This window comes from Vanacampus margaritifer, chromosome 1 (assembly GCF_051991255.1).
Source record: "Vanacampus margaritifer isolate UIUO_Vmar chromosome 1, RoL_Vmar_1.0, whole genome shotgun sequence".
NCBI classification, from domain to species: domain Eukaryota; kingdom Metazoa; phylum Chordata; class Actinopteri; order Syngnathiformes; family Syngnathidae; genus Vanacampus; species Vanacampus margaritifer.
Window position 1 is genome coordinate 18,879,401 of NC_135432.1, and position 15,771 is coordinate 18,895,171.

The 15,771-nt window shown below is 39.9% G+C and overlaps 1 protein-coding gene across 2 annotated transcripts; it reads left to right on the forward strand.

Annotated features, from left to right (window-relative positions):
- The first annotated feature begins 12 nt into the window (after positions 1-12).
- tpx2 (TPX2 microtubule nucleation factor) lies at positions 13-15,099 on the forward strand. Of its 2 annotated transcripts, none has more exons than XM_077580231.1 (15): positions 13-125; positions 933-1,082; positions 6,156-6,233; positions 7,862-7,937; positions 8,054-8,113; positions 9,350-9,470; positions 12,139-12,307; positions 12,390-12,528; positions 12,609-12,822; positions 12,955-13,050; positions 13,106-13,273; positions 13,381-13,527; positions 13,883-13,994; positions 14,124-14,290; positions 14,906-15,099. In XM_077580231.1, the coding sequence occupies exons 2-15, from the start codon at positions 971-973 to the stop codon at positions 15,014-15,016; spliced, it is 1,770 nt and encodes a 589-aa protein (XP_077436357.1). In that variant the 5' UTR covers positions 13-125; positions 933-970; the 3' UTR covers positions 15,017-15,099. The 2 variants fall into 2 exon arrangements, with proteins under 2 accessions (XP_077436357.1, XP_077436349.1); XM_077580223.1 differs by lacking the exon at positions 13-125 and adding an exon at positions 620-713.
- Positions 15,100-15,771: the final 672 nt, after the last annotated feature.

Below are 15,771 nucleotides of genomic sequence, written 5' to 3' on the forward strand. Positions count from 1 at the left end.
TCAAATGGGACAGTTTCGTCTTGTTGTTGCCCTCCTTTGCCGTCCTCACTTTGAGTGTGTAACAAGATGCTCTTCTTCCCAACAGCATCGTTTCCATCTTAGCAACTTCCATCAGACCTGAAAAGGTAAATAATAGTAAAGAATACTTTTTAAGTGGTTAAAGAAGGGATGAGATACCCCTAGTGTTCAATCAGGTTTACCCCCCCCCCCCCCCCAAAAAAAGTAGTTTGCAGCACCCTCCACTGTTTTATGTTGTATACACACGCATGCCTTGCAAGTGATTGATGAGGTATTCAGCAACATTTAAAACAATGTTTTTACTGTCTGAGTATCTTTAGGGTTGAACCTAGCACAGCAAGATATTATATAAAATATGATATAAAACATGTCATAAAAAAGTGTGCCTTCGTTAAGATAGACACATAAAAATATATAATGGTTTTACCTTTTGCTGTTCGTTGTTGTTTGGTTTGATGTTTTGTTTTTGTTTCTGAGATTGTCAAACAACTTTTAGGTGAAAATTCCTCAAATGTGTATCAGGGGGCGCTGTTGAGTTGACTTGGTGTCAACCAATAAGCCTCGAGGTGACGAGCACGAAGTCAGTGATTGGACAGTTTAAAAAGCACCGCCATTACATTTCGCAGTTTACGTTACAGACAGACAGACACACAGCAAATTCGGTCTCAATCGGTCTCGTCTCTCTCTCACACACGGTAGGTTTACTTTGGTATACTTCTGTGACTTTTAGCTCTGCGGTGGCAAAAAAAGACACTCATAATTTGTAAGTAGCGGAACGACGTGGTTCAACTTTAAGAAATGTCTTCTTTGCCAACGCGTTAGTATCACTCAACATGGTCGCCTGCATGTTTTCGTCAACCAAGCTTAAACGTTTGCTTAGGTCGGGATTAAACTGATATTTTCTTTACTTTTAGGTCGTTTGTTCAGTGAGCATATCGGCACTTTTGTGAAAATGGCCGATGACTGCATCCGTGATCCAGCGGGCAAATATGAGTTCGACGCGCCTTCCCACGTCGTCGATTTCAAGCAGTTGACCAACGAACCTTGCGACGATGCATGGTTCGGTAAGTATTCCGTCTTACTTGTTAACATTTTTTTACAAAGTACGAGCCGCTGTTTGTCGGTTGACGTCAACTGTTGTACGACAGCAAATTGTGAGTGAAAATGGGTTCCGCCCTTGGTTATCTTTTGGAATTTGTGTTTTTTGCCCCTCAGCTGCAACGTTTTTATAAAGTTTACAAAAATAAAGCTCTAGTGAAAGTGAAAAGCTAATGTTTCATTTCAAGTTTATAAGTTTGATATTTGTCACATCAGCCTCACAGTGAAGAGGTTATGGGTTCAAATCGGGCTCTAACTTTTCTGTGTGATGTTTATATGTTCTCCCCGTTGCTCGGGGGTTTCCTCCGGTTAATAGTTTCCTCCCACATCCCTAAACTGTGCATAGTATGTTTATTTACCCCTAAATTGTGCATAGATCTGAGTGTGAGTGGGGCCTGAGTCGCCGACAGATAGGCATTGTTTTTTTTAGGCTGATGCTGATTTTTGGCAGAAATATATAAAAAAAAAATACTGATTACCGATTAATCCGCCGATTTTATTTAAAGAAAAATAAATATACAGTGTGTGTGTGTGTGTTTATATATTAGGGGTGTGAATTGCCTAGTAGCTTGTGATTCCATCTGTATCATGATTCATAGGTCACGATTTCATACAGACTAATCCCGATACGACTCTATAAGTCAATTATAGTGATTTTTATTTTTTTACTCAAATTTAGAAAATACTAATCAATAAACTTGTACATTTACACTGCAAGATTTGTATGAAAATTTACTTTAGGCTTATAAACTGTGGCTCACCGTATTTAACAAACAAACAAATCAAATTTTAAGGCTTCATGTGCCATTAATATAAACTTCTTCCATGCTTAAGGTGTGAACCCTAACTCTAATTAAGACATTTTGTTGAATATTTCCATTAAAAAATGATCTTTAATAATTGATTCGGCTGCTTATTGAATCAATGTGAGAATTGTGCGTTGTAATATCGCGATATATTGCCAAATCTATTTTTTTAACACCCCTAATATATATATATGTGTGTGTATATGTATGCATAAAATAATTACCCCCCACCCTCTTGCTTTTCAATGGGTATCACTTTCACTATTAAGATTTAATCTGCTTTGAATGACAAGTCTATATGAGAGTATTGTGTAGATTTGTGTCAATAATACAACCGTTTCTTTTTTGTGTACAGCTGCTGTACTGTATATGGTTAGAGTACACAATTTGGTTGGAAAAATAGCAATCACGGTTATTTGATTGAGAATGAAATTCGGATTAAAGCAATTTGTGATTGTTCTAAAGCTCAACTACTCAAAAGTGTCAGTGTCATGCCCCTTCATCCCTGCACTTTGAACAGTTGAACATGATTGTAGTACAAATTACCTTGTAGATATCATGTAAAATTCAAGCCTCTTGCACTTTTGTTATCCAGGACTAGTTTTTATTCTAAGAATTTAACCTAATCTTTTAATCATATTTATTTTATCTTGTGTTATTTTCACAAGTATTTATTATTTATTTTATCTTGTGTTATTTTCACAAGTCTTGGGATTTACTGGGCTTACCTGGGACCTCGGGGATTGTATTTCATGCTGTTGGAAGATTACTATTTTTTTGCAATAAAGACAAACATGTTAAAGGTAGGGTCTTAAGTTTTAACATTTGTGTTTGTAAACAAACAATTCAAAACTGACTCCTTCCCCCCACTCTTCTCGTCAACATTGGCGCCTGCCCTCAGCGACATGCCCCCTGCTCTGTGATTGGCTGGAGGGGTAAACATTGACTTTCCGCCCAGAAACGTCCCTCTTATGGCAAAACACAACAAAATGGCAAAATACAGGCTGGGTCGGTGGTGGTTGATGACAAAATCACCACCACACATTAACAGAAGCCCAGAGGTGTTGATTGAGAAGATTTCATGTGTATTAGGGGTGTGAATTGCCTAGTACCTGGCGATTCAATTCGTATCAGGATTCGATTCGATACCGATTAATCCCGATACAAATCTATAAATTGATTATTGCGTTTTATTTTATTTTTTTAACTCAATTTTAGTAAATGCTAATCAGTAAACTTGTACATGCACACTGTAAGATTTGGATGAAAATGTATTTATTTATCGGAAAATTCAGGCTTATAACTGAGCCACTGTATTTAACAAACAGCACTGAAATAAAATATTAAGGCTTAATGTTCCATTAATATAACATTCTTCCATGCTTAATGTGTGAATCCTAACCCTAAGCAAGACATTTTGTTGAATATTCCCATAAAAAATTGTTTGAAAATCGATTTGGCAGCATATCGAATCGATTCGAGAATTGCGCGCTGTAATATCGCAATATATTGCCGGATCGATTATTTTCTAACACCCCTAATGTGTATACTGTACAAACCCCACCTTTTAATGTGCTCCTATTTGAAGTCTTGCCCTTCTTGGGTTGCAAATGAGCCCTGGTGCACTAAATACACGCTTTGAAGCAGCAATGCACATGTACACATTTACTGGACATAAAGCTAACCGTGAGCCTGCGGTTTATGGCTAATAACAACTTAAACAACATTTACTAAGCATAACCGCGGTACCCGGAAAATGGCTAATAACAAAACAATAAGTAATCTTGCTAATTTTATTGGCCACCCACTGGCTGGTTTGGCCCTCCTGCCTCCGCACTGGCCATACTTGGCAGCTGTAAAACGTAACTGAGCAAGCAAGATTGTAGTGTGGGTTCTCCTGGCTGCCAAGTGGGCTGCACTGCTTGTAGAAAAGTAGCGATACTTTTGATTACCTTACTTACTCTACGTGCGCACACCCTTGTAAGCCACTCAGCGATTTTATATGGGTTTTATTTTAGTCACTACTGCTAAAAAATTTATGGCCATTGTTTTGACAAAGTAAAAAGAATGAGTCGTTTGGAATTGGACCTGGAATCGTTAAAAACAAAACATAAAAAAAAAAAAACCCTAGGGTGGTATAGACGGGACATGGAAGCATTCCATATCAGTGAACTGCAAAAATGTGCATGTTGGTGACTGATGGGAGCTTTGAGCACCCATTTTTCTTTCTTTGGGATGTATACAGTACTATCTTATCTGAACTACTTTGATTACTATTGAGTACTGTTGATTTACGCTACCATTTATTAACTCTATATATGTTATACTGTTGCGTGTTTCTTAAGGTATCAGTCTCATTTCTTATATAGCATAATTTGGCCAAGTATAAATGCTTTATTATACATTTTTACTTATCAGATTGTTGCTTTTAAAATGCAAATTCCTCACCAAAAACATGACCAAAGTTGTGTTTTCCTCCATTCGCCCCTGTATGAGAAATTCTAGGTTATTCTGCTCTCCAAGCACCAGCCCCTCCCAACCTGAGAAAACGAGCTGTTTGATGTCATTGTGTGCGGCCCCACCCCCGCACCGCCTCTGCGGACTGAGCGCACGCCCACTTTCTCTGACACCTCCCCCCCCCCCCCCCATGGGATAATGATAAAAGTAGCCTTTATCAATAAACATTCTGTCCAAATGAATTCAAATCAATCAATTATTCTTCACATTTGCAATGCCAAAGTTCAATGAAATGACAATTGGCTGTCTTGAAATCCATTGGCTTACACTGGTGTCAACTAAAAGTAAAACATTTGCACTGATCAGTTTAAATGAATGGATGGCGTAGTGGATAGTGCGCTCGCCCCATAAGCAACAGGGCGCGGGTTCGTGACCCGCTGTGGTTCTTTTTTTCCCTCCTTCTTTCCTCTAACCTCTCTGCTCACCTCCTCTTGCGGCAAGGACCCGTTTTGTTTCAAATGTTTATTCAAGAATTGTGACCAAACGCAGAGATCTAGCAGCCCGTGGAATTTCGAGTCCATTTTATGTATTAGTGTTGCACGGGGTACCATACCTTGATGTATTTGGCGTCAAAAATGACTGTATCATTTACATAGATAATAAATATGAGACAGCCCGTCAACTCTGTTTTAAAGGCAAGTACGCATACATGAATGGCCGCCTGTCTACCGCTATGTGGGGGAAAACACCTTAAGCGCCACGCCTCTTTCAGAGAGGGCGCAGGAAGATGGCTTCATGCACTAAAGCGCTCGCTGGACGTGCACTCCTCGCCGAGAAGCATGAAGCGCTAATTAAGCTTATCAAGTGTAGCGCTCGCTGGACGTCCACTCCTAGTTGAAAAGTATGATGCGCTAATTAAGGCTTCACGGGAGCGCGCAAGCAGAATGGAAGCCACGCGACAGCATCGGCATTGCCTACGCATGAAGAACACGTGGGTTTTTTAGTTTTAGAAACGTTTTATAACGAGCAAATGTTTTGCGTGGAGAAGCAGAAGAAAAAGCAATCATTCCTGCAGTGGACTCAAGGTGCGTTCAATGAACAGGCACACAGTAGGAAATCAGTCATGCATAGAAATAGCTCAGACGACTGACAGAGCAACAGACACGGGTTGTGATGCATTTTTGACACTTCTCTTAAAAATAAAGTGTGAATTCTTTTGTTCCCCGTTTGTAGTATTTAATGCTGCATTTGACTAATTGGGAACGAAATGGAGAAGAGCAGAGACATGCACGCACACTCAAGCGACATTACATTGGGTCATCGGAGTGCCACTGTATTGCCAATATTTCAAATGGATGACATCAAATGCAGTACTTAAAAAAATATGGCATGCAATGTAAAAGCACTTACAGTATAAACATCAATATATATGTACATAAATTGACATGTATAGATCCCAATATTTTGAATTCATAAAATATAATTTGTCAGTTTTAATTTTGCTTATGTTTTATCGAGGTATTTAATGCAGGTATAGTATCAAAGTCAAAATTTTGGTATCGTGACAACACTAATCTGTACTTTTCGTGGGCGTTGCGCGAAGCAGGCGGCTCGGACGTCATCATGGGAGGGGGTGAAAAATAGCCACCGAAATAAGAGGAGTTGTATACTTCACTTTTTCGTGCCTGGGCCTTCTACAATAAGTATTAAGATTTTCTTTGTTTGCTTGTTCGTAATCTAAAATTGGTTAATATTGATTTTGTTGTTTTTTTGCAGATCAGCGAGCTGTTTGCCAGGCAACCCCCGAACACCCAGCCATGGTGGGCCCGATGAGAATTGCAGTAACAAATGCTGGTTAGTTTTACATTGATGTTGTTGTATGCTGAGTTGGGGTTGTTCCGATACCAGTCTTTGGAGGGGGCCCCGATACGGCATTAAAACACTAGTATTGGTATGGGCGAGTACTAACAAATAACTGGCAGATGCTATTTACTGATACTAGTATAGAACTTTGATCGCAGTGCCTTGTCTTGCTCTCACACGACACTCGTTGCCTGATCACCACATGCCAAGCCAAGCGATCGCTGCTCATAATTGATCTGTGGGCCTCCTTTTCCTTCCTGGTTGTTGGTTCAAACGCCAACAGCGGAACAAGTTGCCAAGCTGCGTATTTTGAAATGTTACACAATTGGTTAAAAAAAATAATAATGCAAGCAAAACACACGCGTTCCATATGCAGACTGCCCTCGGCATAGATATCGATACATGGATAGCTGTCATACTAAACAAGTCCCACGACCCCCGATTTATAAAATGACACTCTGTTTGTAGCAGAGTTTCATATCTGATGTTTGTAACAAACCAATCGGCGTCAAAATCGCTAAATATGAACTTTCACAGCCAAACACACAGCTGGCTCTGTTACGGTATCGATTATATACTGTAGCTATGCTCTCCGCAGCTAGCTAGTGTAGCATGCCAACATTCAGGAGTCTGCCTTTTACTCACACTTACCTGCTAAATCTGGACCTCCAAATAGACAAAGGTGCGCCCAAGAGGTGGCCTTTTTTCCTGGCCTACTTTTACACATGCCACTGCCCTTGTTGAGGCTCCCGGGAATACATTTGCTGTGAAGACTATTCCACTATCCTACACCAGAATGTGCAACAATAACCGGACCAAATTCATCCGTCGGCCAAAATGCAGTGAGAGATTCTACTTGAGGTGTAAGCCATTTGAAACTTCTCCATTTGCTATCTATTTTCCGGGATTTTTTATTTATTTTTTTTATGTTTTTTTACCCCAGCAGGAAAAACGCAAAATTAAGTTCCACATTCAACTGGAATTCATTCATTGAGAAGATTAACTTTTATTGGGGGGTGCAAAAAATGGTATCGGAACAACCCTACCTCATACATCGCAGAAGCACTGTAACATTGACTTGTGTATGGAACAAAGCACAAAATGGCCCCATGTTGAAGAGTTAACCCGCAAACAAGTCAAGTGAATGAAAAGTGTTTTGTCTAGCCAGATGAATTACACTACTACTGCTCTCTTATATTATTTATCAGCTGGCATGCTTATTTAGCTTTCCATGCTTGTCAAACTGAAGAATGAACAGCAACCAATAGACTATCATTATGTTGCATCACTTCAAAACAGTATAAAAAAAGATTCTGTGATGTACTGTACGTGTGTGTGCGCTCGCTCTATGGTGCACAAATGACCTAATAAAAGTGCGACGCACCAGGTGAGTGACGTAATAATCAACCAATGCAAAGTATTACTAATTAAATTGGTTGACAACACTTTAGTATTGATTTGGTGTTAATATTCATAAATGTGGGCTGCCTTCATAGTTTCCGCCTGTAGGAGACACCAATTAAGTTGAAAATACAATTCGCAGTGACGCACTTGAATCTGGTGCATCTCTGATATTTGATGCAATTCTTTCTGTAAACATGAACGTTATGTGTTTTCAGTTTCTAGAGCTGCCGTCTCCAAAGCGCATGACGGCAGTGCAGTAGCAAAGATAAAGACCGACGATGAACCACGCAGGTACTTGTTTAATACGTTCGTGAATATGGATGTCCAAGACTACAGGCTTGTGTTGAGTTCTTGTAGCTGAAATATGTGCTTGTTACTGTTACAACTGACTCACATTTGTTCTTTAGAGTTTCAAAGCGTAAGAGGAAAGATGGTTTGCCTTCTAATGATTCCAAAAATTCGCAAATGTAAGTATTGTTTCATCAGGGGTAAAAATTTAATTAAAAAACTACAGTGGTATCTTGACTTCTAAAGGAGTTCCTTTACTTGCAGGTTTTTAGAATTACAAGTTGGATGGATGGATGTTATTTTCAAAACGATATGTCAATCATCAGTAGTTGGTTGGGAATTCCTTTTCCCTAATCACTGGCTCGATGCGCCTTGACATTGCCTGGTGGTCCCGAAGGCCCAGGTTTCCTTGTTGCTTGCTGTCAGCTCTTTGTTTTCGGGTCTGGTGGCCATCATTTCCTTTTGATAATCCACCATAGATACTCAGTGGGGTCTAGGTCGGTTGGCTGGTCATTCAGGCACAGTGAAGGCATCGGCATTAAACCAGGTTTTGGTGCTCCAGGCGGTATGGGCAGGGAAAAGGAAGATGAAATGTGCTTGCAGGATCAAGCAAATGAATCGAAAGTACTTAAGATTGACATTGTTTTGAAAAGACCATATTTTCATTCATTTGATGTGATCCTAAATTCATTTTTTGTTTCCATGCAAACCACTGACAAGTATGCATGGTGATTTCTTCACAGTATTCTAGTTTTTTTTTTAAACCCTTTTCCCTTCTTTTTACAAGCTGGAAACCCAAATTATGTTAAAAAATTTTTTTTATAATAATTAAAAAAAAATCTAATTAATACTTTAAATTGTTTCAATTGTGGCCCATGAGTCTATATAATTAACACTTTGAATGTAATTATGGAAATAAACTTTTCCAAGATATTCTAATTTCTTGGAATGTGTCTGTATGTGCGTCTTGCTGAAATGCTTCCACACAAAGCGAATCAAGCTTTTATCCAACATAAGTATAAAGAGTAGCATTAGCTAATCAGAAGACATATACTGTATGTAATATATTTTTGAAGAATCGTGAAAGGGGTGTCAACTAACAGGTCTATATAATACAATATATCTAATGTCTCAGAATTGACATACAGTTAAAATGTTTTAAAAAGGAATCTATAATGAGGGGGGGGGGGGGGGGGCTTTTTCATTTAAAAAAAAAAAGGAGGGGGGGTCACATTGGATAAAAGTTTTGTTCCGTCTACCGTTGTAAAATGTGTACTTTCATTCCAACATGATAGCTAATGTTACACATTTATAATAATTAGTTGATTTTTTTATTTTTATTTTCTTCACATAATTGCCCCACAGAAGGCATTGAGATTGTATCAGTCATGATTTGGTTACTATGATATTTACAGAAACTCTAATAGTGCTGAGGACGTAGCGAAAACCAGCGGGAATGAAGCGGAACAGTATTGCGATGGAGAACCTAATTTGACTTCATCTGAGAGTCTCCCTCATGAAGAACCATCCACATCAGTAAGTAACATCTCTCACATGCCTTTTGTAAATGCTGTCATGGAAATTGTACAGCATTTTATGATAAAGATCTATCTCGGCACGTACTAGGGGATTCCCACACCATGTTAATACTTGGGCGGGACACCCAAGTAGATTTCAACAAAATGTAATAAAAATATCGTTGCAAGCAGATATACCGCATATAACATTAGTTAGTTCGCCATCACTCACTTGTGGATCATGAGGTTAGAGGAGACGCAAGTAGCAGGGCAATTGGAAATTTGACAAAAATTGACTATATTCAGGGATGTGATTTTTCCGCTAATTCGCGGAATTCCGCTTTTTTTATCTTAAAGTAGTAGTAGTTCATTGTGTATGCGCATGACTCCGACAGATAACATCTTCTGCTATAACAAAGACATTTGTGGTATGCTCTAATATGAGTTACTTTTCATTTGGTCATGATACAATTATTTGTTCATGAAATTTGAACGTTATTTATGTGTTAACTTAGTAATCACATTAGTTAGATATGATGATATTCTCAGTGATAGTTTTTAAAAGCAAAGGCAGTCGAATGGTTTTGAATGTGACTGATTTTGAGTTGACTAAAACTGCCATTTTATATGGGATAGTTCAATATACATTGAAAATTTATGCTGTTGTTTTGTTTATTTCTTTGTCATGTGAGTGCATTGAAAGTACTTAAAAACACGGAAAACCCATGAGCTGTCCTGGACCTAGCTGGGTGCCAGCGGCCCCCAGACCCCCGGCTAAATTTTCAGATAATTTCACTTTGGTCAAATCACATCCCTGTATATTCTAACGCTAAAAACTAAAGAATAGAAATATACTTTTTTTCTGATGAAAGAGTCTAATCTTGCTTTTGGTATGTTCCATGTTTATATAGCAATAGAACACAATATTCTGTAGGCCTTGCAAGATCAGTCAAAATCCAGTAAAACGATGAGTTGGTTGCAGCCTTAAATAAAACATGTCTGTATTATGAAATTAATATTGCTTGATTTATTTAGTTAGAAAAAAACTAAATAATATAAGACTACTATTATTGTTTTCTAGAGCATTTTTTTTCCTAGTGATGCACCAAATTTTTGACCGAAAATGGCAAAAATGTGCATTTTCGGCATTCAGCCAAAATAAAATTAAAGTCGAAAGAATATGGCCCGAAGAGGATGTTGTGGTGACGCAAGCAAAAAATAAAAATAAAAATGCTGCAAGTGTCTGTTTGAATTAAACACCAAACACGGGAGTGAGTGTCCGCCGTGGCGTTTGTGAGTACCGGCAGCTTTATTGTGCACACCGGAGAAGGAGAGGGTCGCTTGGTAAATATGTCAAAAAAGAGATTGCTGCCGTACTGCACTACAGGTGAGACACTCTTTCTCCTGCAGCGCCTTCCTTTTTTTCTTTGAGAGCCCCTCGAGCGCTTCCACTTTTTGACTTGCATTCCGGTGGCCGTGCTAAATACTTTAGCTAATGTTAGCACTAATGCTATTAAGAATTTTAAACAAGTAAACACTTACCACTATCTCTGGGTGACTACAGAGCTGTACGTGACGTCGTGTGTGACTTTGCAGTCCGTTCTCAAAGCCGATTGGCTGGTGCGAAGAAATTTATTTATTTCTAAACGTTGGTGAATGTGCCGATTTTAAGTGCGCTGCACCGTGTCCCGCTCCGAATAGCCTACAAATGCGTCATCCGTACCGCACGCATCCGTGCCCGCCGTTGTGAACTACTGTACATTGACTATAAAGTGCAACTGCACCGCCAAAAAAAATGCTCAGTTGCTCACCCCGCGTTTGGTGTTTAATGTACCATTTGTCAACATGTCACTGATGTCTGTGGTGTAGACGCATTTCCATTTTTATTGTGCTTCGTTAAAATGCCCGTGCTAAATAGGCCTAAATATTTTATAAAAATATTTGAATTTTAATTAATTATGATAAATGCAACGATGATTTAAAAAAATAAAAAGGGCATATTCCCCCCCCCCCCCCCCCCCCCCCCAGCGTTTCGGTTTTCGGCCAAGCATTTCTCGTTTTTTAGCCCAAAATTTCATTTCGGTGCAACCCTAATTTTTTCATTGTTTGGAAACGCCCTACCTTTCATCACGGGAGTATTTAATCTCGCTATGGCCAATCAAGGAATATCTGACATGTCATTCAGATTTGTGTGGGCGTAAACTCCTGCTCGTCACAAATATATCCCACCATTATGTGTATATAGTTGTTGGTGTGTCCCTCTAGGAGGAGGGGGTTTTGCTTTGTGTTTTTGTGCTTGGTGACCTTGCTTTCGCGGGGCCAACATTTGGTTTACAAGCACATTCATGCAACATGTTCGGCGGTGATGCATAGAGCAACAAGCATACATGGAACACATAGACGTCCAGCAAACTTTCATGATTGGACCGTGTGCGTCTGTGGTCCGCGTGCAAGTTCACAGCAGCTGACAAATAAGCAATGCAGAAACCATAGAACTTGGAAGACTAAATAAGATGGTAACTTTTTTTTTTTACCATAATGTCTAAAACAGTGACTGTTGATGAGAGCATTAAGCGACCAGATCAAATTCTTTCCTGCATGCTGAACAACAGGTCTCATACACTATATGACCAATTTGATCATAGTCTTAAAGCCCGCATCTCATAAATTGGACTCTATTTTGTTAGACAGATGTACTGAGTGGTTGCAGTGTTGCCAGACCTGGGAATCATCCAATGAGCAGCAAGAAGAAGGTGACCAAAAACCCATATGTCCCAGTGGCTGAGCATATAATGCAGCTACAGAAGCGAACCCCTCAACGCTTCCGTCAACTGAGTCGCCAGGAAAGGGCCAAAGGTGTGGTGCTTTTTTCTGTTTCTCAAAATGGCGGTGTGAAACGCAAGGAACTCTCACAGGTGTTTTTAAATGCTTTTAACAGGGCCACCTAAAGGAAAGGCCCAGCGATTGCGGCTCACTCGGCCTCAGTCCCCAAAATTTTCAACAAGGCTGAGGAGACGGCCCACCATGGGTAAGAGCAGTGCTCAACAGGATGGTGAAAAGGAGGAGGAACTTCACAAGTAAGGTCAACACTACTTTCCAACCCATGTATTGAATGCAGAGTCAATGTATTTAAATGGCTGGTGCTGAATTAAAACAGGTCAACTTTCAAGGCCCAAGAGCTGAACAAAAAAATTCTTGAGAGTAAAGAAAGTCTGAAGAAGCCGGTGGTGAAGCAGCCCACTGCCCACGAGGCCTTCAGCATGCACATTGAAAAGAGGCTCCAGGAGAGGCAGGCAACCAAACCACAAGAGGAGCCGCAGGCCACTTTCAAAGCACAAGAACTGCCCAAGAAGATCCTGGAAGGAGTCGTGGTGAGTAGTCACTCTTTCAGGTGGAATCTACTGAATTTTGTTGTTGTGGGGTTTCGATCAGGGGATGTTTTTCATATTTGTCCGTTTTGGGCTTGTGACACTTTTGTGATGAACTTGACCTGTTGTCAACAGGGAGTGCCAGAGAGGAAAGTGAGGCACCCGACTGTGGCACATTCGCCAGCCTTCATCCTCCCAAAGAAAGCACGCATTGATGTCACAGCAGAAGAAGTGAGTGCAATTCTTTCACTGTCCTGCATGGAATAATGCTGAACCCTCTTCTCAGGTGAAGCCTCTCCCTTCAATCAAGCATGTCCCAGTGCCTCAATTTGGCATACCATTCCAGCCCACGCTGCAGGACAAGCGACACACAGAGGTGTGTCCTTTCTCCTTTGAGCAGAGGGAGCAAGAGAGAAAGAAACTTAAGGACATCAGGGAGCAAAAGGGGGACGAGGTGAGATGGGTTGGCCTTTTGGCCATTCACTCACACATTTGGTCCTATGCATAACTAAAAAAAAAAATAAATAATAATAATCATGTTACCATTCTCACCCTGCCAAGGTTCCAGTGTTCAAGGCTCAGCCGCTGCCACACTTTGACAGGGTGTGTCTCCCTGAAAAGAAGAAGCTGGAGGCCACAAAGCCTGAGCCCTTCAAGCTTCTGGTCGACGAACGCGGCACAGTCAAGAGTGACCGCTTGGAGCAAATAGTACGTGAGGATTTGAAACAAACCACACATGGTTGTTTTGTGACCACCCACCCACTCGTTGATATGCAAATGAGCTTGCTTTTTTTGCAATGTGTAAATATTTATATTTGCACTGGGCATTTTTCTGAATTTCCTTAGTCTATCATTGGGTGCTTTTTGTTGAGGTGGGAGATTTTTTTTGTTTTCTGAAATCCTGCTTGGCCAACTGCGAGGGAGTCAACAATGCCTTGTCCTCCATTTTGCCTCTATTGCTTCAATATGTGATTAAAACAGGGTTCTTGGCCCATGTTTATTCCTACCAACACCAATTATTGTACTGAAAATGCTTCTTCTTTTTTTTTTCCTTTTGGGGTAGATGAAAGGGGAGGAGAAAAAAATAAAGGAGGCCGCAGAATTTAAAGCCAGGCCGAACAAAGTCATCCATAAAGAACCTTTCCAGCCAAAAAAGGAAGATCGCCCTCCAGTGGGTAAGATGATATGTTAGTCTGGCATTTGTGAGTTCTTATTTACGTAAGGTTCAAGAGAGTAAATGAGAAGGCTGAAGATTAAGCAAAACTTTACCTGCGGACCGTCTTGATGACTTTATTCTTCCACAGTTGTGGAGTCCTTTGAGCTGGCAACAGAGAGACGTGCCCGAGGCCGTGACGAGTTCCAGCAGCGTCTTTGTGATAAGGAGGCTGCCATAGCGTTTCAAGCCGAGCAGCTGCAGCGGGCGGAGAAGGGAAAGCAGAAACTGGCTATCGCTGAACTTCGACAGCAACAAGTGCGTCCAAAATTTACTTTCACTTTTGCTTTATCGCCTTTTTCACGGGGTCAACAGAAAGCTTGAGTCTATCCCACTGCCTCAGAAGAATGGCTATTAGCTCAGCAGCCAAAACTCCAAGCACACTTTAGCGCACATGCGGAACACGATAAACGTTTTTCAATGTGAATTGGAAGAATATTATTGCGAAATAAAAAAAAAAAAGATATAAACATAAAATAACTTGGAATGTTACTGGAGTGCTGAAGTTGACTAAAAAGCCCTTTTTTAAATGCTAGAATTGAAGAGTTGGGACCTTATGAATATGGTCAGTTCAAAATGTTTAATTAATTGGGTAGTATTGAGTTGTAGCCTGATGTGCAAGTAACGTTTTTTTGTTTTGTTTTTCATAGTTGCGTGAGTTAACAAATCTAATTACCACGTCTTTGATGGAAATGGTTTGAATTGAAAGAAAATATATATATATTAGAAAAGTATTGATGTAACAAAGCCTATTTATTTTTAGATGTATCAAGTCTAATGAAATGTAAAACCTCCCTGCTGTGTTCTTCTGAAAATGTGTCCATTTTGAGGGGATTACTTTAAATCAGATGTCCTGCCTCTTTGTCCCGGCAGGTCCACAAGGCACAACCCATTCGCCACTACAAGACTGTGGAAGTGAAGAAGAGTGATGTTCCACTCACAATCCCTCAATCTCCAAACCTTTCTGACCGCTTCCGCTTGTAATCAATCTTTTTTTTTGTTTTTATTATCGTGTTCTGTTGGTATTTGCTGTTCTTGCAATAAAGTTTGCATGTTTAAAAATAACATTTCCAGGTTTTAAGACCATGGCTACAAGATAACACATTTAGGAACCAAGCAGTCAGAGAAATCCTTATTTACATATCTAATATTCAGCAAATAAGACTGACTGTCAAGAAATGCAATTTTGATATAAAACAATACATTGTCTTGAAATGGGCAAACCTATTAAAAGGACATCAGATTAATAATAATAATAAAAACTGTGGCATGGGCCTTTAATGTAATAACATTAAACAATTACTGAAACTTAACTACTGCAGTACTACTAACAAAACATCAGAAATACTTTGAATTTTTTTTATTTAAAAATTCAGAAACTACGGCTTTATCTATGCTTTTTGTAAATTCCACATTTTGCACAAGCGTTTGAAGCCCGAAGTGGCTTTGTGTGCAAAGGCCGCAATGAGGGTCCAGTTTGCTGCTCTGCCTGTTTCACCAAACCTTCGGCAGCGGCAGAAGCCCGTTTGACTTTTAACCATTTGAAGTTTTAAACAATAAGAATTGAGATTCAAACAGTAGCATTTTTTATTTTTATTTGTGGGCAGTACCTTTTGAATGTGGCCGCAAGGGGGCACAAGCCCAGTGTCTTCTTGCGCCGGTCTCAAGCCCGGATAAATAGAGGGTTGTGTCAGGAAGGGCATCCGACGCAAAACTTAGGCCAAATCAAAAATATGACT

Bases quoted from the DNA above. Each gene is read 5' to 3' on its own strand.
- tpx2 (XM_077580231.1), top strand. From the start codon at position 971: ATGGCCGATGACTGCATCCGTGATCCAGCGGGCAAATATGAGTTCGAC. The intron at 1,083-6,155 runs GTAAGTATTCCG...GTTTTTTTGCAG, and splicing joins TTGCGACGATGCATGGTTCG to ATCAGCGAGCTGTTTGCCAG. The intron at 13,528-13,882 runs GTACGTGAGGAT...CTTTTGGGGTAG, and splicing joins GTGACCGCTTGGAGCAAATA to ATGAAAGGGGAGGAGAAAAA.